General features: G+C 43.7%; 1 protein-coding gene across 2 annotated transcripts; it reads right to left on the bottom strand.

The window, feature by feature from the left end:
- Nucleotides 1-216: 216 nt before the first annotated feature.
- On the bottom strand, nt 217-23,948 carry LOC118420297. 2 transcript variants are annotated; one of them, XM_035827031.1, is made up of 5 exons: nt 23,428-23,943; nt 8,987-9,037; nt 2,522-2,668; nt 1,296-1,429; nt 217-704 (listed from the first exon to the last, which is right to left on the bottom strand). In XM_035827031.1, the coding sequence occupies exons 1-5, from the start codon at nt 23,738-23,740 to the stop codon at nt 690-692; spliced, it is 660 nt and encodes a 219-aa protein (XP_035682924.1). In that variant the 5' UTR covers nt 23,741-23,943; the 3' UTR covers nt 217-689. The 2 variants fall into 2 exon arrangements, with proteins under 2 accessions (XP_035682924.1, XP_035682926.1); XM_035827033.1 differs by lacking the exons at nt 217-704; nt 1,296-1,429 and adding an exon at nt 2,105-2,190 and having other exon boundaries at nt 23,428-23,948.
- Nucleotides 23,949-24,084: the final 136 nt, after the last annotated feature.

The following is a 24,084-nucleotide window of genomic DNA, read 5'->3' as shown; positions in this document are numbered from 1 at the left end:
AAGAACATGCATTTCCTTTATATTATACCATTCTTACATTCTGGTTGAAAAGGGGCCAGCAATTGCATTTAAGAGATGAACTCAGAATCGTGTTTTTAGAGGGACGACGTTTCCATGATCATCTGTAATCTTCATGGTAAAATTGGCTACTTCAGTTTCTACTGTACTGCACAACTAAAAACCACCTCATTAAAACTCACAGTCACAACTTGATGTGCTAACGAGTTATCTTTATTTCTTGCGCAGCTGCCGACAACTGCCGCGGGCCGTAGTCAAACGGGACATGTACATGATGTTTGTTATAGCCTGTTCTTAATTATTTTCCGCGATCATTATAACGTGTTATATAATAATCATTTTGAAAGGTATTTAGGTGACATTGGTGAAATTTTACAGACATGGGAAAGACCATTATGACGAACCAAAATCTTACTTAAATCGCAACGGAGGCGACGAAATCGGGTGCTTACGTTTTATATAGCGTTACTTTCTATAAGACGAAGTAGATTACACAATCATACAGTGGGAATATATCTTGTGTATCAGTTTGTACAATCATAATATATCCACGGAAGTGACCAGCTGACGTCATCACTCAGGTGGTCCGTGGGTAACCATGGAAATTGGCATCGCTGTTGGAGACCCCCTGCGTGGATGCGCACAGACTGCTGGGAAACTTGTTTCTTACATCACACGGGAGCGTACTGGAAGAGACCCATATATGGGATGTCTGTAAGTGTGACATGATATCCGGCAAGCGGCAAAAATCATTGGTCATTGATACTATTGAAATTTGATTTGAAGGCATTGGTAAAAAAAATCATTTCAATATCATCGAAAAATCGTAGAAATCATCTATATCATTAAGATATCATTGCAAAACCTTGGAAATTACTGAGACCGATGAAAGTTCTGTCAAATGTTTGGACGCTTAATGTTCTTACAACGGTTTCACTTCTGTAGCACAAATCACGCTAACGTCGCGGCCCAAACTAGCCTGGGTACCATCCGGATGGTAGTTCGCTCTAACGTTTATTATACACTATATACAGTCGCTTCTAGCTCTGACTTTTATTATACACTATGTACTGTCGCTTCTCTGCTGTTCCGTCTGGGCACCTTGACATCTCCAACGTCTGGAATCGTCCAAATTTTGGACGAGGGCGCTGATTGGTCCCATACATCAGCGAATAAAGGAATGGGTTCAAGAGCTCGCTCAAACAGGCATTCCAATACCAAATGGTACCCAGGCTATGGTACCCAAACAAGATGGTAGCTGAAGTGTTCTGACTCACCCAGTTGGGCACGACGATCTCCCCTTTGGGGGTCTTCTTCAGGCAGTTGAACCTGCCCGACACCGGCAGCTCTTCGCAGGTGTAGCCGCCGGGACAGGGGTTCAGTCCGCAGTACCCAACCTGCCGGACAATATCTGTAACATAAAGGGAACATGGTTAGTAACGGAGCCGAGAGGTACAGAACCTGCCCGACACCGGCAGCTCCTCGCACGCGTACCCGCCGGGACAGGGGTTCAGTCCACAGTACCCTACCTGCCGCACTATATCTGTAACATAAAGGGAACATGTTAGTACCGGAGCCGAGAGGTACAAATCATGCTCTTCGCAGGTGTAACCGCCGGGACAGGGGTTCAGTCCGCAGTAACCAACCTGCCGGACGATGTCGGTAACATAGTGGGACATGGTTAGTACCGGAGCCGAGAAGTACAACACGTGTAGCCACCGGGACAGGGGTTCAGTCCGCAGTAACCAACCTGCCGCACTATATCTGTATTACACATAGAGGAACATGGTTAGTACCGGAGCCGAGAAGTACAACACGTGTAGCCACCGGGACAGGGGTTCAGTCCGCAGTACCCAACCTGCCGGACGATATCTGTACCATAAAGGGAACATGGTCAGTACCGGAGCCGAGAGGAACAAAACATGCAGGGTTCAGTCCGCAGTACCCAACCTGCCGGACAATATCTGTAACATAAAGGGACATGGTCAGTACCGGAGCCGAGAGGTACAACAAGTGCATCCGCCGGGACAGGGGTTCAACCCGCAGTACCCAACCTGCCGGACGATATCTGTAACATAGCGGAATATGGTTAGTACCGGAGCCGAGAGGTACAACACGTGTACCCGCCGGGACAGGGGTTCAGTCCGCAGTATCCTACCTGCCGCACTATATCTGTAATATGACGGAATAAGGTTTTTACCGGAGCCGAGAAACACAAAATATTTAGCGTTCAGCCCGCAGTACCCAACATGCCATATGCACGTGAACTAAGAAAAGAAACTTTATCTGCAATAGACCTAGTTCCAGTTCCTGCGAGAGTACATCCTAGCGCGATAAAGCGATCCTGGCTAAGACCCATTGAGTTTGAACTTGTCCATTCACTATGATATCCTGTGCGAAATCCAGCATCGAGTAATCTTTCACGGAAAGCTACGCTCTTCATCCGTCTTAAATTTCAACACGGAATACAAATACGAACAGCTGAAGAAGCCAGAGTACTCACCTATCTCCACGCAGGTGTCCATGCCGTCCTTCATGGCCACCGTAGTCGAGCCCCGCTCACATGCACACACCACGCGGCCCGCTAGGGGGCCCATGTCCACCTTGATGCAGTACTCATCATCGTAAGCAGTGTCGTACAGTGGAGGGACTGTGGTGTAGAAATAAACAAGTCAACAAACAAACAAACAAACAAACAAACACACAAACAGACAAACATGGTAAGCAGTGTCGTACAGTGGGGGAACTGTAGCGTAGAAATAAGCAAGTCAACAAACAAACAAACAAACAAACATCGTAAGCAGTGTCGTACAGTGGGAGAACTGCGGCGCAGAAATATGCAAGTCAACAAACAAATAAACAAACATCGTAAGCAGTGTCGTACAGTGGAGGAACTGTGGTGTAGAAATAAGCCAATCAACAAAGTTTAGAAACAGACAAACATCGTAAGTAGTGTCGTACAGTGGGGGAACTGTGGCGTAGAAATAAGCAAATCAACAAACAAAAAATGTATCGCCGTAATTCCCGATCCCGTTTAGCAATGCCACTATATTCATGAAAAACTTCACAGCATCTTTGTTATATTTTGTTAACCATTAATTACCCCCTACCGCGTGACATACATTGTGAATGGAAGCGTCCGGCAGAAAGATCCTAGCATTTCATGAATAAAGAAGGTTTTAACAAACCTATAATTTATTTTATTCGGTTTTTTTTCATCTATTTCATCAGGGGTGCGTCATATTGACTATCGGTGGTTTCCAATGCGCCTTGGGGAAAATCCCATACAAAATTTAGATAATGAAATATAACATTAAGAACGTGGTATAAGATTAACCCAATTTCAAGCTTTAAAAAAGGTGTCCATTTTGAAACTTGGTATCAGTGAATAAATGATTAACGCGCGACACACGTAAGCTCCAGAGGCATATCTCTTGTTAGTCTGGCATAACGTGGCAGTATGATGTACATCTCGGCTTTACACCTTTTTGCCACTCATTTAACTCAGCTCAGGAAACAATCTATCTTTGAGCCACACAAAAGCCCGAGGCCCTTATCATGTTTCCACAGCCGCCCGGGGTGATCGTTTATTCGCCTCCACGTCTGTCTTAGGTCCCCTCGGCACACAGCCAAGTCTTCTCACGGACTTAGAGGAGTAGTTAGATAATCTTTAAGATGCAGTGACGGTGTCTTGAGTTGCGGTGATGGTCGAACTTTTTCAAAGTATTCAGTTGATTATTTTTCAACAGATTGTTCAACTCCAAGTAAAGTTGTCGCCGAATTATCAATGGTGAAGTTGGAAGTATCTTCTAATTGTGGTGATGATTACGTTTTTAACAGACGAGAGAGTGTTCCATGGACTATTTTTCAAGGTCGGGAAATAATCTAGCCTGACTAAAATCGCCCCTCCCCCTAGCGGCCAGCCCTACGATTGCCGCCGCCCTAGGGGAGGGGGTCATTAAGCCCAGCCAGCGAGAGCGTGTGTAAACACAGGCTAGGAATTAATCAAACCAAAGTTCAACGTGAAGTTGGCAGCCGTTTGTGAGTCTGATATGCTGGGAGTGTAGCATGTATAGTGGTTCAGACATGGATCATTAGTCAAGAGAGTATCTGACTTCGGCGGAAAGTCAAACTGAAGTTTGTCGATGACGCATCCGTGGTGAAGTGGACAGCTTTTATGATTGCAAGTCGCAGTGAAGATTTCACTTTGTCGTAGTGTTAAAGATATCATTGATTATTTGTCATACGATTGGTTAACTTCGGCGGATTGTCAAGCTTAAGTTTGCCATTGATTAATGCACAGTGAAGATGGCAGCTTTTGGTAATCATAAGATACATGCCAGTGACAATTGATTTTTCATAGCATTTCAGATTTTCATTATTTGTCATCAGGTTATTGACTTCGATGGTAATGATGGAGTTTCTCTTCGACTCCTTCATAGTAATTATGTCAGCTTTCCTTAACTGTGAAAACTGCACATAATGAAATCTCGTGTTAATCTAATCTCCAAGTATATCCTACGGTGCCATAAGATAGTATCAATGCTGGCCAGGGAGTAGAGCCGGCTCAGGGAGTCAAAACGGGCACCTACGGTAAGTTACTATACATTACGCAGCGTGGGTCTGGTTGCAGATTAGTGTTAATCCACTGAACTTGAAAATGCACTTGTCTGTAAGGTCACATGAATAATTTCGTTTGCTTGGAAGCTAATGCGTTCACGTACAGAGGTTACTCGGTACAGTCCAGTTCATCCTATTTCCAGTGACACTATCGACGACCTCCAAGACTCCGTTTATCAACCCAAAGTAGTCTTCAGAGATAATCGTCTCCTTAAACGCCATTAGCAAAGCACTTACGTTATTTAAGAGACTCCATGTCGATAAAGCTGTCAAGATTTTGAAAATAAGGAACACAGCGTTACAAGGTGGCCATATATGGCCATAGAGACAATTTTCCTCGAAACACTTTAAAATGTTTCTGATAAGAGCTAAGCACTATTTCATATACTAGTACCATTAGAAAACATTTACGTTATGAACGACTACCTGATTCATAAATAAGGTGATGTTTGGGAAGGAATGGACCAAGGTCACATAAACCGCAGTTGCTAAAGATGATGCTTTAAAATGTTTTTTGCCGATCGCGAAGTACCATTTCAGATAATGATACCATTAGAAAGGCATTTACGATATGGACGGTTATTGGATCAATAAATAATGTGAGATTTTGAAGAGGAAAAGGTCACATAGAGCTGCTTATTAATAAATGGTCGTATAAACCATTTTTGCTGAAAATGCTTTAGAATGTTTTTGCCGATCGCGAAGTACCATTTCAGATACTGATACCATTTGAAAAACATTTACGTTATGAACGATTACCTGATCAATAAACAAGGTAAGAATTTGAAGAGGAAAAGGTCACAAATGGTTGCTTGGAAATAAATTTTAATGGTCATATAAACCATTTTTGCTGAAGATGCTTTAAAATGCTTTTGCCAATCACGAAATACTATTTCAGATACGGGTACCATTTGCCAACCATTTGCGTTGTGTAAGATTGTCCAGACTTATAAATCTGTTGAGAGTTTTAAAAGGAAAGGATCACATAGGGTTGCTTAGTAATAAATGGTCAGAAAAGTCATTGTTTTATTAAAAGATAATCTGAAATGTGGAATCGTTAAGTACAATCTCAGATACTGTTACCATTAGGAGGAAAGCATTTACGTGGTGTAGGATTACCAATATCGATAAATCTGGTGAGACGTTAAAAGGGAAAGGTCACATAGGGTTGGTTAGAAATAACTATTTATGTACCCTTTTTTCGTTTAAGATGCTTTGAACTGTTTCGTCAACTTCAGATACTGGTACCATTCACGTTGTGTAAGAGTACCAATATCGATAAATCTGGTGACACTTTGAAAGGAAATGGTCGCAAAGGGTTGCTTAGGAATAACTGGTCATGAACCCTTTTTGAAATGTTGCCAATCGGTAAGTACAATTTCAGATACTGGTACCATTTGCAAGGCATTTACGTTGTGTAAGATTGCTCTGATAGATGCAACTGGTGAGATTGTGAAACAAGGGTCATATGGGTGGCACGAACCGATAAGGATACTTTGATACCCTGATAAGAATACATTTGAACCGCTAAGTGCTATTCTAGATAAAAGTATCATTACTAAAACACTTTAAGCCATGTAGAATTACCCAGCTCGATATATCTGGCGAGATTTCGCAAAGGAAAAGTTAGATGCTCTATGGTTACCTCAACCATCTTTGCTGAAAATACTAAATTTACAGATAGCTAAGTGCCATTTCAGGTGCCAATGGCAAAGCATTTGTGGAAAGACCAATAGAGCTGGTAATATTCTGTAAAGGAAAAGTCCCACGTCAGGGTGACAAATGTGTGAAGGACTATTTTCCTAATGGATGTGAAGTAGAGCGAGTCAGGTCCCAGCTGGGGCACTGACAGATATGTGAACACATTTATTGGTAAAATCTGTGCGATAAAGGGAAGTGAAAGGTGACACCCCAATTGACCCCTGCACGTACAGGTTTGGTGGGGGAGTCGACCCATGTCTATAGGAAGTGCCTTTGCAGGGCTTTTTCGGATTTTATTCCGCAGTACCCCAGCGTTGAGAACTAATTTACAATTACAAAACATCACAGAAGGCGAGAAATCTGTCCAGAATCCATTTTTAGGCATTTCGGACCATTTTAGGCCAAATATATTGGGCTTCGTTGCCCTAGCGTTGAAACAAAATGTGACATGGGGGTGCCAACAAGAAAATGGCAAATTTGTGCAGAATAACTTCAACTAGTTTGGTTCCAAGGTCAGCGCTTTGAAACAAATCTGCACACTTCAGCTGCCTTTTCTCACTAAACCACTGGACTATTATCTAAATAGCAGGTATAAATGATGGCATTCAGGTTTGCTCGTGAATGGATTCAAACGAGGCACCAGAATTCAAAATCAGCAGGGAAGACATTAAGTGTGACGCACTGGAATAAATAATAATGGTGTGTAAAATGTTTCCCACGCTTAAGTTAAGTGATGTTTGCTTTTACTCTAACGAACGCCTATTGAGTTGGATGAAGATAATTGCTAAAATTGTTCGATAAACAGGCACAAATGTCGGGAAATCATGGACTCATATAGACTGTCAACAAAAAGTGGCGCAGGTGCTTCGGAGTGGGTACCATTTTGATTGATAAAAAAATGTATTTGAAATATATTTGAGATTTATGAGTGTGTTGGTTTGGTTGGTTCGATGCTTTGTTTAAATGATTGTTAATGGCTCCTATTGCCTCTTATTTCAACTGTTGTCTATGCTATCTTTGTTGGGACTTCTGTATCTAATGCTCCTACATAGGAAGGCTGTGTTGTCAACCTTTCACATTTGCACATTCTTAGGGAAAAGTCCTTAATGTCAATGCACTTATCGAGCAAAAAAAAACCGCTTAGGAAATTTTTTCAGAGCCACATTGCCAGTAATTGCTCCAAAAGTGCGTCAAATCAACACGCAAATCATATACAATTCGTTTAGAGTGGCTGTCATTACTGCGTGATTATCACCATCTCGGCTGATTGCCAGTAACGAAAGTCATCGTCTCCCTCTCATCACAACCGCAATCACTCTAACGGCATCGAACAGCTTCAAATTTACCAGCGCCAATTCAATCATTCTTAGCTTAAAGTTCATCAATTACAGTCCTCTGACAGCTATTACATTCAAGTTCCCGACCTTATCTCAACATGTGCCCCTTACGTCGTTCGTCAGTTCCACCATAATAGAAGCAGTACTAGTCTGTCGGGATGGAACTTCCAAATGTATGTCAACTTCCGAGAATATGTTCAAACTTCAGAATATCTTAGGTCTTTCGAGTGTGTTCGAACTTTCGAAAATTTCAGAACTTTCGAATGTTTTCGAACTTACGAATGTGTTCGAACTTCCGAATATTATCGAACTAACGAACGTTTTCGAAATTTCGAATGTGTTCTATATTCCGATACATTCGGCAAGTTCTAGACAGGGTCACCACCCAGAGATCTTGCTTATAATTCACTTTTCAGCATCGCGCAGTTTTCGAAGTTATTACCACACATCTGTGGTTAAACCTCCGACAAAAACACTTGGAAAAACAACATTTTGCCTAACCAGATTTCCTTGGTAAGATTAAAATCTGTCTTCAACATGTTGATGGAAGTGTGACCGAAAGTCTCTGCATAATAACCAATTGCAATCACTACATCAACATTACTATCTCACAATATATAAAACTGGGCCGTGATAAAACACGTTCGGAGGGAATCCGTTCCTTCACTTAGTAAAAAAAAAAATAGTCTCTCTTAAACGCCTCCCCAGAAACCCTGGCAATGGACAGCCTCATTCAGGCCAGACAAGTGATTGTATATGTGACTCACCATTTCACACGGAAAACCAAACCAATCACAAAAGAGAGCTTTGAATCCGGATCCTCAATACATTTGCATCAAAGTAATTACTCCGACAGAGCTGACAATGGAAAGACAAGGTACTCTACTAATAGGTAGCTTTGTCTCCCAGACGACAAGGTACTGTGGCATCCGTCTTAAACAAGAACGAGAAAATAACGAGGCTACTGCGTACGTTGGACACCTGTGGCACACAGATAACACTTATCTGATGAAGACGGGATTTACACCTGATCTTGGCGGACATTTGCCATGTGACCAGACATTTTCTGACAGAAACAATCGAAGAACAGGGACCTTCGTGTTGTTCAGCTCGATGTTCCGGCAACTTGTCGGAGTAAAGTAAAGAATAGCTAACTAAGAAAAGTAGGCGAAACAGCGTAGGTCCTCTCTAACAAGGATTCTATCGATTTCAATACGTTTATGTAGGGATGGATAGGGAAGAATGTTAGCTTCAGGGGTCTAGACAAACAAACAAACAAACAAACAAACAAACACGTCTTTTGTACTCACCGCATTGTGACTCCCCGTCCACGTAGATCAGCCACTCCGAGTTGTGACAGGCTGGGAACGAGAGAGAAACACATTCATGGTCACTCTGGGAACGAGAAATAAAAGTGACATTTGTTCAGGAACATATTTCAAATCTATTCTAATCAATTTCCAAGCAGATTCCCCGTGGCATAATATAGTATCAAAGCTGGCCAAGGAGTATAGCCGAGCACCGGTAGTCGGCTGACCTATTCTGGCCGGCTATACTCCTTGTCCAGCTTTGATACTATCTTATGTCACCGGGAATCTGCTTGGAGATTAATTCTAAGCTCCGATAATGGCTTTGTCAGTTTTTGAGCATCAATGTAAGTTTACAGTGGGCTCTTATGTCACAACCGGGACAGATTTATCTTGTCTACTTTTCGCGGAGAAGTGTTTTACAGTTTAGCCCCTGATGAAACTATTATTGGCTGCCGAAATGTCGACCATTTGTGACATTGCGGTTGAGGCTCAACTCAAACGTGGGAACCCCATTGAACTTCTTAGCCAATGGACGTCCCTAACCGCAGTTAGCGCTCATTGGAGCATGATAGGGGATTCGAACCCATGACCTCCTTGTTCTCGGCCAAACACCCTACCAATTCGCCGGTGATGCCAACTGACTGAGTCGGCACAGACTGATAAGTCATGACAGGAATATCCGTGCTATCTGCCATACGTCTCGACCCCCCCCCCCTCCCACAACCCCGGCGCACGTATGGCACCATTCAAGCCTCTGATTCCCGATTAATGCAGGGGAACGACTCTGCTGGGCACTCTGCTGATCACTCTCCTGGTCACTCTCCTGGTTTTTAAGAATCCGTCAAAAAGGAACATTTATATCTACAAGATTTGAGTTTCGAGTCGATTTCTTTACCGGCATTTTTGTTGCTTTCATCTGGGGGTAGTGACTTCTGATACCCTTTGCTTGAAATCAGCCAAAACGTCGTTAAAGAACTTGGCTCTTGTTGTGCAAAGCAAAATACTTCATTTAAACACTTTGCACGTCTGGTTGAATGTTTCTCTACAACAAAAAAACCACGGGCAAATCAGACAACCATTCTTGTTTGAGCAATCAAAGTCGGTGTCAAATTGTCAGTTTATGTCTTCAGGGTACATCTCAAAATCTTTATCATTCATCTGGAAGAACTAGCAAAAATATTACGTTCACGACCAACACGGAACTGTTGAGACATGGTCGCTATCAGTGGCTTCATCAACGCGTGAGTGGGCAAACCTGATGGTACGTAAATGTTCATCTGAAGATCAAACACCGTGGGATGGGGTGATTCCGTCCATAGAGTCCTGTCAGATACAGGGGGAGGTCGGGACAATCAGTATGCTGTCACGCTCGGGCGTGCTCAATCAAACATTGCTCGTCTTGAGACAGTGAACTGGCCAGAGTTTCAGGGGTGAGATGTTTTGAAGATGAAGGGGTGACAAAACTCATAGAAGTGGTTATGTTCTACTGTGTTAGGAAGAACACACGTTATGTACCGTATTTACAGGTTCATCTGGAGATCAAACACCGTGAGATGAGGTGATTCCGTCCATAGAGTGCTGCCAGATGCAGGGGGTTGTTCGGGACAATCAGTATGTTGTCACGCTCGGGCGTGCTCAATCAAACATCGATTTCTGGAGAGAAGGAACCGGCCAGAGATTCGGGGGGTGAGATGTTTTGAGGATGAAGATGTGATAGAACTTCACAGGAGAAATAGAGAGGTAACAGTGATCTGGTTTCAGCTCACCATAAGACAGCTATCAATCTTCTACTGATCGTGACAGAAAAAGCAGATGCTATGAATAATATAAATTTATTTCAGTTCATTGTAACCTAGCTTTCAATCAGAACCAATGGCGTTTATGTGAAAGGGATCTGCAGCCTGTTTCCGCTCATTGAAGTGGTTATGTTCTACTGTTCGTACCAGGAAGGACGCACGGTATGTACAATATTTACAGGTTTATTGAAGATCAAACACCGTGGGATGAGGTGATTCCGTCCATACAGTGCTGCCAGATACAGAGGGGAGGTCGTGACAATCAGTCTGTAGTCACGCTCGGGCGTGCTCAATCAAACACTGCTCGTCTTGAGACAGTGGACTGGCCAGAGTTTCGGGGGTGAGATGTTTTGAAGATGAAGATGTGATAGAACTTCACAGGAGAAAATAGAGAGGTAACAGTGATCTGGTTTCAGCTCACCAAAGGACAGCTATTAATCTTCTACTGATCGTGACAGAAAAAGCAGATGCTATGAATAATATAAATTTATTTCAGTTCATTGTAACCTAGCTTTCATTCAGAACCGCATTGTGTTTATGTGAAAGGGATCTGCTACCTGTTTCCACTCATTGAAGTGGTTATGTTCTACTGTTCGTACCAGGAAGGACGCACGGTATGTACAATATTTACAGGTTTATTGAAGATCAAACACCGTGGGATGAGGTGATTCCGTCCATAGAGTCCTGTCAGATACAGAGGGGAGGTCAGCACAATCAGTCTGTAGTCACGCTCGGCCGTGCTCAATCAAACATCGTTTGTCTTGAGACGGTGAACTGGCCAGAGTTTCGGGGATGAGATGTTTTGAAGATGAAGGTGTGACAAAACTTCACAGGAGAAATGGAGTAGAGGCAAACTGATCACCATTCAGGTTAGCTCACCAGAGAGCAAATTTTGTACTGATCGTGACAGAAAAGGCAGATGCTCTGAACAATATAGTTCAGTTCATTGTAATCTAGCTTTCATTCAGAACCGCATGTGAAAGGGATCTGAAACCTGTTTCACCTCATTAAAGTGGTTACGTTCTACCGTTCGTACCAGGAAGGACGCACGGTATGTACCGTATTTACAAGTTTATTGAAGATCAAACACCGTGGGATGAGGTGATTCCGTCCATACAGTCCTGCCAGATACAGGGGGGAGGTCGTGACAATCAGTCTGTAGTCACGCTCGGGCGTGCTCAATCAAACATCACTTGTCTTTAGACAGTGAACCGACTAGAGTTCGGGGGTGACATGTTTGAAGATGAAGATGGGATAGAACTTCACAGGAGAAATGGAGTGGAAACTGTGATCTCGATTCAGTTTGCCCACCAAAGAGCAAATCTTCAACTGAAATGTTTTGAGGATGAAGGTGTGATAGAACTTCACAGGAGAAATGGAGAGGAAACAAACAGTTATCTGGATTCAGTTTAGCTCACCAAAGAGAAAATCTTCCACTGATTGTGACAGAAAAGGTAGACGCTATGAACAATATTACGTTAACGACAAACACGGAAATGTTGAGGCAGGGTCGCCAACAGTGGCTCCATCCACGCGTGAGTGGGCAAACCTCAGTTCAGTTCAAGGTCGCCTTGCTTTCATTCAGCTCCATGGACACTGCATTCACCGCAAGGTGTTCATGTGAAAGGGATCTGCGACCAGTTTCGGCTCTCTGTAAGGGTGATGTTCTACTATTTGTACCAGGGTGGACACACGATATGTACAGTATTCACAGGTTTATTGCAAGGGGAAGAAATACTCTTACCACAAGTGCAATTAACAGTGGACTATGTCTTAATATACCGTATCATTGAATGGCAAATCGTCACATATGCGTCCTGTAACGCAGCTTGGGAAACTAACGAAGTTTATCAAACCACACCTGCCACAGATGTGCGTTCAAGTGAGCGTGATAGGGCTAGCCATCTGTCACAGACTCGTACATAACTCGTCTACAAACCTTAATAAGGTGGATTTTGAATGTCAGTTTAGACGTCACGAGCCACAGCGTGGTTAAGACCCGAAAAATAACTCACTAATTGTTAACATAGAGCGGATTAATATTGCTCTTCATGTAGTCTGTTTAATCATAGGATTCATTGGAAAATTGGCAAAAGCAATCATGTGGATAGTTTACGGAAATATTTCGCATCGGGGTAATGAAGAGTAAGAGTTACCTTCGGTGATTTAGTAAGACGACTAATGTGAAACTTTGACTGAAGCTTTATTTAGCATTCTATCCATAGGCTTATCCTTATTAGTTCCACTTCTCGAAAACGCTTATTTCTACACATACCGTCCTGATCTGTACGATTAGTAAGGAGAACTAAACCTGTACTACAGCTCAAAATAATTGACTTAACGGATTTTTTGACTGGATCTTTTCTTCAGGTATCTGGTCCAAAAGCAGATGAACTTTCACGCTGTACAGTTTATATTCACTACTTTAAAAGAATATCAAGGACAAGAGTAATTCACGTTGCGTTATTGTGTTATATCATCAGCGATTTTATGTTTGCATCAAAATAATTTCCTGGGTATAAAACCTTCTCATAAACAAGATGTCTTCAGTATCAGGGTAATGGATGCTACCTGAAACGTCTGGTCGTTTACAAAATCATATCCAGTTGCCTGAGTAACTGTTATTTGTCGTATCTTATTACCTGGATCTCTAACCTTCATTGACGACATATGTTGTTCATCTGAAAGGCGTAAGCGCCCCAAAATGCTCATTCATTTATTCTTGGCAGTTATTATTAATAAGTTCAATCAACATCACATGGTTGAAAGCATGCATCACCACCCGCTGCATCCAAGCGGGAGAGAAATTATATCATAATCATAATCATATTTTCTTTGCTTTCATCCAGGTTCTCAAAGAGATGTTGGATTTATCCGAGGTTGAATACGACTTGATGTACCAATCCTGTAATCCATCCCACAAGTAAATCTTAGTCTTTCTGTGGTTCTGAGGTTCTTGTTGAAGTTCTCTGAAACTGGGTTTCTGATCCAATGCTCTGTGCTCAAATACACACTGACTGATGCCCTGATCTTCGAACAATCTTCAGGCCAGCAAGTCCTTGTGACAAGCCAGAATTTTTTCTGGCAGTCCCTCTGGCATAACTGGTTACTTAAACATTATGATGGCACACCCGGCTGAATGGCACTCACACGTAATTGCGGTGTGCACATGTTGCGGTAAGTGGTTTCTACTGGCACGGCTGTTGGGTAAGGGGGCACATTCTGACGTCATCGTGCGGCGAGGAGCACACCTTTTTATTTATTTTTTTAATTCACATTTATTTAACGAGGATTTGACAAAAAGCAAAGTTGCTTATCTGAGTCTTCTCGTCTTACACATGACAAAAATAAGGACACACATACAAAATAACGAACACTAAATAACATAGTCAAAAGATAATGATAACGACGTGAAAATAAACAAGGAATCAAGTAACAGAGTGAACGTGCAGCTGGTTTACAAACTTAGGAATAATCAAATAAGGCTATATAATCAACTAAAATTGCACTTTGTATTTGCACAATCAGTAAGGCCCACGTAACATTTCCTACCCGGGGCCATTCCGGGCTGTTTAGGGAAACGAAAAATTCAACTTTATGCCAAAAAATATGCAAAAGGCTAGCCTGGGTACCATACGGAAAAGTTCGCTCTGGCGTTAATTATACACTATGTACAGTCGCTTCTCTGCTGTTCCGTCTGGGATCCTTTATTTATTTATTTGCCAATGATACAACTCATTACACGGATCTGCCTAGGCAGCTTTGGGCTGGTAGCGGCAGATCCACAGAGATACAGACGAACATACATCATCGGTCGACGTGATCGCACATGTTTACACACGACGGGGTTATACCGCCCCTTGCGGGGTGACATACCCTTTCATATTCGCCAGGTCTCCCGTCCGGGTGAATGATGTAAATCACCGTGAGCCGAAGCTAGGTACTCATTTTCACCTGAGTATAGTGAGGAAAGCCGTGTAAAGTGCCTTTCCCAAGGGCACAAGATCGGTAACACGGCAGGTGGATTCGAACCCGCAACCTCTCGGTCACGGGGCGAACACGGTCCCACTGCGCTACGCGGTCCCACGCGGTCTGGGATCCTTGACCAACTTTGAATGTGCAGGTCACCCTAGACGGGTAGCAGAAGCGAACTACTACCCGGATGGTACCCAGGCTAGCATAACACATGATGTTGAATTCTTTTTGGTCCGTTTCGTGTTTTTTCGCCTTTTGTATCGTACCTTTCGTTCTCCAATGTGAAGTTAGCCTAAATTGCCTTTAGACGTAGCACACCGATTCTGTGCTGTAGATAAAAGCTGCGTAAGACCAGCAGACTGTAAAATTTGATCAAATCACTCCAGAATGGACCACTACTTCTTTATGATGAGCGCGGCGGGTTCTTAAATGCGAGGAAATGGGTGTCAAATGAAATGTGCTACTTTCACTTAACCGGTAAATTGCCCCACGACGTAACACAGGCTTTTTGGCCATCTTGCTAGGTCATCACCTCTGTCCGAACCAGCCAGGCTCATACTTGAACCGACCCCAAGATGGAGAAGGCCAAGAGGGAGGCCCCGCATGAAATGGCTGGACCAGCTAACATCGGACCTGGCAGCTGTGAACATGGACCTCCCCACTGCCTGGCAGGTTGCCCAGGACAGGTCATTCTGGAGAAGATGTCGAGGCGCCACGCTCTTAGGAGCAAGCGGGTTGTGAGTGTGAGTGAGTGAGTAACACAGCGGGTTTTCCTCAGTAAGTGAAGAATGCATAATGATTGATACATTCACAGTAGGACAGCCAACTACTCTTTTTGATAAGTGTGGTTATTTGACACACTCTAGGTGTGACTCTATTCAAACATCCCGGCTTTACGTTTCATCCAAGAGAAACGCCCCGAAGTAAAGCTTAGTACTCATTTTTTGCAGTTTATTTATTTATTTATTTGCCAATGGTACAACTCATTACACGGATCTGCCTAGGTAGCTTTGGGCTGGTAGCGGCAGATCCTCAGAGATACAGACGAACATACATCATCGGTCGACGTGATCGCACATGTTCGCACATGTTTACACACGACGGGGTTATACCGCCCCTTGCGGGGTGACATACCCTTTCATATGCGCCAGGTCTCCCGTCCGGGTGAATGATGTAAATCACCGTGAGCCGAAGCAAGGTACTCATTTTCACCTGAGTATAGTGAGGAAAGCCGTGTAAAGTGCCTTTCCCAAGGGCACAAGACCGGCAACACGGCAGGCGGATTCGAACCCGCAACCTCTCGGTCACGGGGCGAACACGGTCGCACTGCGCTACGCGGCCCCAGTTGAGTTAGGAAATAGATGTGAAGTGCTTTTCCAGAATTTAGGCTCTTACATTTATTTGAAAAAAAAAACGAGCTTTTATTCCTAGACTATTAAAGGGAGAGCGGTCCAATAAAGATTTCGCCCGACCTACTTCCATTTTTTATTAGTCGTTGAGGTTATTGTGTAATGAAAAACATCTTTACAAATTGATTGCATGACTACGTTTCTTTCTGATCTATCTTCATCTTCTGTTGTCTACTAGCCTGGATACCATACCCCAACCTCAAAAATATCTTTTGTGTTGGGGTCTGGCAGGATGGCTGTAGAAATGTTCTCGAAGGCCCTTCCTCAGACAGGGAGGAGAACCTAGGATTTATGACCACTCACACCACAGGTAGCCAGCTACAACACACCACAGTTGGTCAGCAGGCTGTCACAGTAGCGAATCAGGTACTTGGTGGCCACTGTTATGGATTCAAAAAATACAGTTGGGGGTCATTAACCAATCATGGTAGGGGTGTAGTACCTCCTGCTGATCCTGTTGCTGTTCTATTGGTGGAGTTTGTTGCCCACTATAAGGGACAAAATTGAGAAGCCGGCCTATGCCATCCGGCCAGACCCCTGCGCGATAGATACTTGAGATCGGGCTGGGGTTTGGTAACCAGGCTAGTTGTCTACCAGCTAGAGCTGTTGGTGGATTCAGATTGGTCATCTAGTGTGACTACCCGGTGTGTTTATTACAGGGTCTGGTAGACTACACATCTCCACACATTGATTGCATAACTATTTTCATTTCCATCTACAGCATCTGTTTTCTAGCTGTTAGAGCTTGGTGAATCAAGGGTGGTCATCAGGGTCTGAATACGCGGTGTGTTCATGACAGGGTTTGGTAGACTACTTTTCCAGGAAGAAAGGGGAGCAAAACACAGTACTTATCGGGCATTGAAAGACTAATGAATGGTACACTGCGGAGAAGGCACAAATCCGTGAGTGGTTCCTGTACGTTTATTTGTAAAATGAGCTTCCATTCCTAGCCTAACTGGATGAAATTGTGTCTATATCTACGAGAGCGGCTCAATAAAGATTTCACCCAACCTACTTCCAGTTTTTATTAGGGGTGAAGTTATTGTCTATTGAAAAACATCTCTAAAGATTGATTGCGTAACAATTTTCCTTTCTGGCCTACATGTATCTACAGCATCTGTTGTCTACCTGCTAGAGCCTGATGAATCCAGGGTGGTCATCTGGTCTGAATACGCGGTGTCTTCATTACAAGGTTTGGTAGACTACTTTTCCACGAAGAAAGGGGAGCAAAACATAGTAGTTATCAAGCATTGAAAGACTAATGGTACACTACAGGGAAGGCATAAGTCCGGGAGTGGTTCCTGTACGTTTATTTACGTTTATAGGAAAAATGAGCTTCCATTTCTAGACTAATAACTGAATAAAATGTTTCTAGATCTATGAGACCGGTTCAATAAAGATTTCACCCAACCTTCTTCCAGTTTGTATAAGGGGATTAAGTTATAGTGTAATTGAAAAAAAAAAAATCTCCACAGATTGATTATCTCTACAGCTACAGCTTCTGTTGTCTGGCTGATGGAACTTGGTGAATCCAGAGTGATCTTCAGGGTCTAGTCTGAATAGGCGGTGTGTTCATTACAAGGTCTGGTAGACTACGTTTCCGTGAAGAAAGAGGAGCAAAACATAGTAGTTATCAAGCATTGAAAGACTAATGATACACCGTGGGGAAGGCATAAGTCCGGGAGTGGTTCCTGTACGTTTATTTGAGAAAAAAAGAGCTTCCATTCCAAGACTAACTGGATGAGAATGTTTCTAGATCTACCAGAGCGGTTCAATAAAGATTTCGCCCAACCTACTTCCAGTTTTTGTAAGGGTTGAAGTTGTGAAGTTAGTGTGTAATGAAAAATGAACCACAGTACTTATAATACCAGGCATTGAAAGACTAATGGCACGCAGCGGGAAGGCAAAAAGCCGTGAGTGGTTCCTGATTATACGCTTCGTAATGGAAGTCTCACAACATTCAGCACGAGTTACGTATAAGTCTTTCCCAAACCTTTCTGAGATGTAAAACTGAAAGAGAAAGTTATATCGGTCCGGTTTTCGCTCTCCTAAGAACTATTCGTGCAAGAGAAGACAAACGCTATGTGCAGTTTTTATATTATATGCATCATGGCGTCCTTTCCTTATAAATATGTGTCAGGCTTAGTTCACATTTTCTAAACCGGAGCCTGGCCGAGATGTTTAAAGAAACGAAAAATTAAAATCTATACTCAGAACTATACACAAATCATTCCGATCCCATGAATCGTATGTTGCAATTTTGAGTATTTTTATGGCTTTTCTATCATTCTTTTTCCTCCTGAAAGCTGCCCGGTCGGGCCCCGGTTTGGAAATGTGACCTAAGCCTAAGTTCCAATCATTATTTACAAGGTGAGGTACTGGCTAACTACTCTTCTTTCGGCACCGAGAGGATTTTTCCTGTTGGTTCAATGCTCATTCTGCCCTTCAGGATGTTTTCTAAGTGCTGCACCTGGCTGCCTACATCACGCGCAGGTCGGCCTATATGTGTAGTGGTAAAAATGAGATATACGCGCCTTTCATTCATTGCCCCCCGTTCAAAAAACCTCAAAATGGGCTTTCATCTTCTGCAAATGTGATTAAAGCTTGGGGCTAATCCAGATTACGGTTTTTTGGCCATTGATGATGAGAAAGACTCAAATACCACAAAGAGAGGTGCGCCTAGAGGCAGCCAAATCAGCTACTTTATTCATGTAGCAATTAGCGGATGTGGCGATCTTTAGACCTAAGATGGAGGTAATTATCTGGACACCCCTGGGATATCCCGGATGTAGCCTACTCAAATTACAATCTACGAACGTCATAAAAACCGCTATGTACAATGTATCCCCTTCCCTCGCCACGCCGCATTCACACCTGAGCAAAATGTCACACCTGAAGGCATGTGTCTTAATGATATTGATCCTTATATAAAGGCACACCTGGCACGTCATCATTAACAATAAAGTCCCTATCACTAAAGCCGGAAGGCTACAACACAATCCAGATGGGGCAATTTCTGCACCTCATTGGTGCTGTGAATGAGAACGAAAGGTGCTCTCAAACGAAAGGTGCTCTCAAATCAGTTTTGCTCAAAGAAGAGTTAATATTCCCCTGGTCGTGACAGAAGAAGATAAATGCTTTATATAGAACACATAGGTAAATTGAAGTATAAGTGATTTTATACCAGTTAAGCTCACTAAAGAGCTTTTTCGTTAGATGTGACAGAGAAGACAGAAGAAGTGCGATATCATAAGTTCATCGTACCAGGAAAATTCTTCCAGCCCTTTTCTATAAGTACAATGAACAGTGGATCGTGGCTTAATGTCCCGTCATGAGCTCGAGGATCGCAATCCTCTCCAGAGCTGTGGAAGCCGGGGTTTGAACTCAAGACTTCTTTGTCAAGAGGCAGAGCCGCCAATCACTGGATCACGCGCCAATCACTGGATCACGCGCCAATCACTGGATCACGCGCCAATCACTGGATCACGCGCCAATCACTGGATCACGCAAGCTAAGATGAAAGCGTCCTTTCTCTCTTGGCATTGTGCTCATGTCCATTAGTGTGATCAAAAGTGACATAAAAACGGGCAGTGAGATTGGTATATGTGGCCTGAAGACTAAAACCATAACTTTCGTCTTAACACTAAACACTAAACAATGGGGTTGAAAAAAAACCCCACAAGGCTGCTGTGAGCCGTTGATTGGCCACTGATGCGGTGCACTACAGTAGAGCTTTCAATATATATTATTATAGTTATTGCCATTGTTAAAACTTCAGCATGTATTGTTCACTGTAGTGTGTTATTAAAATGTTTACAGCGAAGGAAATAATCTATATTCCAAACTACAGCTGCTTCATGCTCTTGGGTTTTGTTACTTCTGTAATAAGATCAAATGTTTTACGAACCAGTAGGAACGGGGTTCACTTAGGGTACTCGTGTTGTTTTAATTATGAATGTTTCTGATGAAAATGTCAGACAGATAATCAATCATAAAACAGAAGTGCAAACTCGACAAAATAACGCAAAGTTAACGAGGTTAATTTTCGTCGTTGCCGCCACCGTGACTTTGGCGATGAGAAATGATAATTAGCTGAATAATTGGTTCAGAGCGATGAATAAGTTGGCGTGTAGAGTGTCAAAGGAGTGGAATTGGAATCATCATCATCATCATCATCATCATCGTGCATCCGGAATTCACCGAGATACATTGAATAAAACTTATCTGTATGACCTGTCCTTGGCGAAGATACAGGAGGTTGAAAATGACATTGCTCATTCCAAACTTTTGAGACTAGTAGACAACCTCGCCAACCAACTTCCAACAACAGATGATCTTGCTTACGACTTCTTTACAACTATGGTCTGTAGAAGGTTGTGAGGCCTTGGTTGGCTATGTGTGACTTAACTCCTAACCATGGTCTGGGACGGTCGGGAAGCCGTGGTCAGCTATGTGTGACAGGGGCTTTAACTCCTAACCATGGTCTGGAGAAGGTTGGGAGGCCGTGATCAGCTATGTGTGACAGGGGCTTAACTCCCAACCATTACCTGGAGAAGGTTGGGAGACCATGGTCTGGAGAAGGTTGGGAGACCATGGTCTGGAGAAGGTTGGGAGGCCGTGGTCAGCTATGTGTGACAGGGGCTTAACTCCCAACCATTATCTGGAGAAGGTTGGGAGACCATGGGCGGCTATGTGTGACAGGGGCTTAACTCCTAACCATCATCTGGAGAAGGTTGGGAGGCCATGGGCGGCTATGTAAGAGCGCCTAACCATCGTCTGGTGAAGGTCGGGCTAGTTGGACTTAAAATGAACCTGGGACCCGGTATCCAATATACGCCGGCCGACCTTCCCGTGGGGAATACGGAAGGGTAACTCCGTATCCGGTAGTCCACTGGGACAAATTTGTGGCTTCAGAGACTGGCCGGGGTTACATTCCTGACGAGAACGGTTCATTCGTCCTTTTGATCAGCCGTATGTTGATTAATCAGCCGTACATAGGGGCAGCACAACATGTTATGCTGTATAGATAGGCATTTTAGTCCCCTGGTGGCATCTCCTCTCCGGGGCATGGTGAATGATGTAAATCACCGTATGGCTGATGCGACTCGAAGGTTCGTCAGACCTCCGTCCGGGTGATTTGTAGTGAATCACCAACTCCAATCAGAATGGTTTGCTCCATCGGACACCGCACCATCGCACATGTGGGGGTCCTTTAACGTGCATGGGGTGTGACTCTCCCCATAGAAGGGACCTCTATTCAACGTCCTATCTGAGGGACGAAACTAGGTTCTTATTTTCACCTGAGTAAAGTTAGGAAAGTCGTGCAAAGTGCCTTTCCCAAGGGCACAAGATCGGTGGCACGGCAGCCGGATTTGAACCCGCAACCTCTCGGTGCATATCCGAACATGCTGCCGCTGCGCCACGCGGTCACACGCGGTTGTGATTGGGACCTAAGCAATACCATCACACAGTATCAGAATCGCCTGAAGTCCTGTGACGGATTTTACTAGGATTTGAGAGCAGGAGTCAGATAACACTGACCTAAGCTATATTATCGGACCCTTTTATGGTTAGCCGAGGTTTTGTTTAACCCCCATTTCACTCCCACAGTCGATGAAGTCGATAAACATCATTCATTGCCACCTGTTAAATCATTCGTAATTAGGGCCACAGATCACTAAAATCAATGTCATCTGACGTTACCACAATAGAAGCCGGTATGATTCTGTTTTTTATAGGCGTTTATAAGTATTTTATTGCGTTTTTATTGAATTTTAAGCCCCAAAATGTGCATTGGGTGCTCCTGTGCCCTGATCCCAACAACAAATGACATGAACTTTGGCACGGGGTTACTAGTACTTGGGCGTATCCACAGAGGACTTTGTTCACATTTGTGTCTTTAATTGGCAACATAACATGTCAAACGGCAAGAAAAACAACTTTTTAAAATTTACCTCAGCACAGCACGTTACGAGGCGTCATTTGGCGTAGCGGTTAGCGTGTTTGACTCAGAACGCAGAGATCCTGATTTTAAATCGGTAGACATGACGGTAATGTTTTGTCCTTGGAAAAGCATTTTAAACGATTTCCTCGCCCCACTCTGAATGGGTAAGTGTAAAAATTTGTTCCTGACTTCGGTTGGGGATGTAAAAGGCGCTGAAAAGACGGGTTCTACCTTCAATACCATACCCTAGACACAGTGGATAAGAACAAATTGCCCCTACTGCAACAGAAACTCCCTAAGGCTATGGGACTACCTTTACAACACGTCAAAGATAGACCTTTTTTTCGCGAGCGCAGATGAAAATTATGGACGTTATCGGTCCGTTAACTGTAATCATGGACACGTGAAGTGACTGATGGTCTGCGGTTACCGCAGTTATGAGCATTCGGCTGGATCACAGAACTGGCGGCATCACTCATTCTTCTCCGTCGATGCTCCAGTTTGATTTCATCTAAGATTTATTGCAACTTCATGAAAGAAAGCAAAGAACAATATAACAAATGCAAGTGCTGATCTGAAGGCTAATTGCAATTACAAAAAACATCAAGGAAGAAAATGATTAATGAGAACTAGATAACATATGGCTGATACAGTTATGAGCGTTCGGCTGCATCACTCAATCTTTTCCATCGATGTTCCAGTTTGATTTCATGTTAAGATTTATTGCAACTGTATATATATATATATATATATACAACATATGCAAGTTCGTATCCGACGGCTAATTGAAAGGTAGGAAATAATAAATATAAAGCAAGGTACCATATGGTTGATATCCTTAATTTTATAGATATTAACGTGCTTGAGGCACCTCCTGAAACACGACATACACGGCACTCCCATTGAACGTCCCTTCAGAAAGACGAGTTCGGTATCAGGATTCGACGGGTCTCCCAGTTGGACCTTTCTCACATTTCCAAACCGGTGCCCGGTCAGGCAGCTTTCAGGAAGTGTAGGATATTAAAAAACACATAAGACGTAAAGAGAATAGTCATGAATACTGTTTGTGTACATTTTTGCGTATACATTTCTATTTTTGTTTCCTCAAACTGCCCGGCCGAGCCCCGGGCGGTTTGGAAATGTGACGCTAGCTTAAAGATGGGCACAGCACCTTCTCAGGATTCGAACCCGGGTCTCCCAGTTACCAACTTATTGGAACCATCTGCAGAAGCTGAGCTGTGAGGCTGCTATCAGTTGGACATCAATAAACCAATGCTGTAACAATGGCATAGAACAAATCAAAGAGCGCAGACTTACGGAAGGCCGGCATGTCGTTCTCGTCGGATTTCCTCAGACGCGGCCCGAGGTACTCGAACGCCGACTTGGTCTTGCCTCCGCTCCACGCTGGCCGGCTCATGGGGCCGCTCCACTCCCACGGGAACCGGGCGCCCCTCTTCACCTCCCCGGCGCCCACGTCGTCCCCGCCCGCCGGCCCTTCGTCCTCGCCCCGGTAGCCTCTGCTGGGGCGGTTGGCGAGGCGGGAGAAGTAGCTGAAGGGCGTGAAGGCCCGCGCCGCGTGGAACTCCGAGCAGACGAACAACAGACAGCAAACCGCAAACATCGCCTTCATCTCGCCTGGTGGTGTGAGAAACACGACCGACTCTTCAGCAGACAGCTTCTTCCAAAAACTGAAGACACTCAAGACGATGGCGTTTTAACAGACGACTTCGCCCACGCTTTTTTATTACGTATACCGCGATATGTCGTCAGAGCTAGGGATCGCGCGCCAGAACCACCTCCGGCATTGGAGGAGGGTAACAGAAGCGGCAAATTAGACAATCAATCAGATGTGTTATCGAGCATCCATCAGGCATGCGCTGGGGCGGCGCGCAGGGATATCGGGGTGATGCGATCAGTCGTGACGTGGCAGGTCAGAGGTCAAGTATGTCCTGAATAGAACACCATCGATGCATT

This window comes from Branchiostoma floridae, chromosome 7 (assembly GCF_000003815.2).
Source record: "Branchiostoma floridae strain S238N-H82 chromosome 7, Bfl_VNyyK, whole genome shotgun sequence".
Taxonomy (NCBI): domain Eukaryota; kingdom Metazoa; phylum Chordata; class Leptocardii; order Amphioxiformes; family Branchiostomatidae; genus Branchiostoma; species Branchiostoma floridae.
The sequence above is the reverse complement of the archived record's forward strand: the minus strand, read 5'-3'. Positions and strand labels throughout refer to the sequence as shown.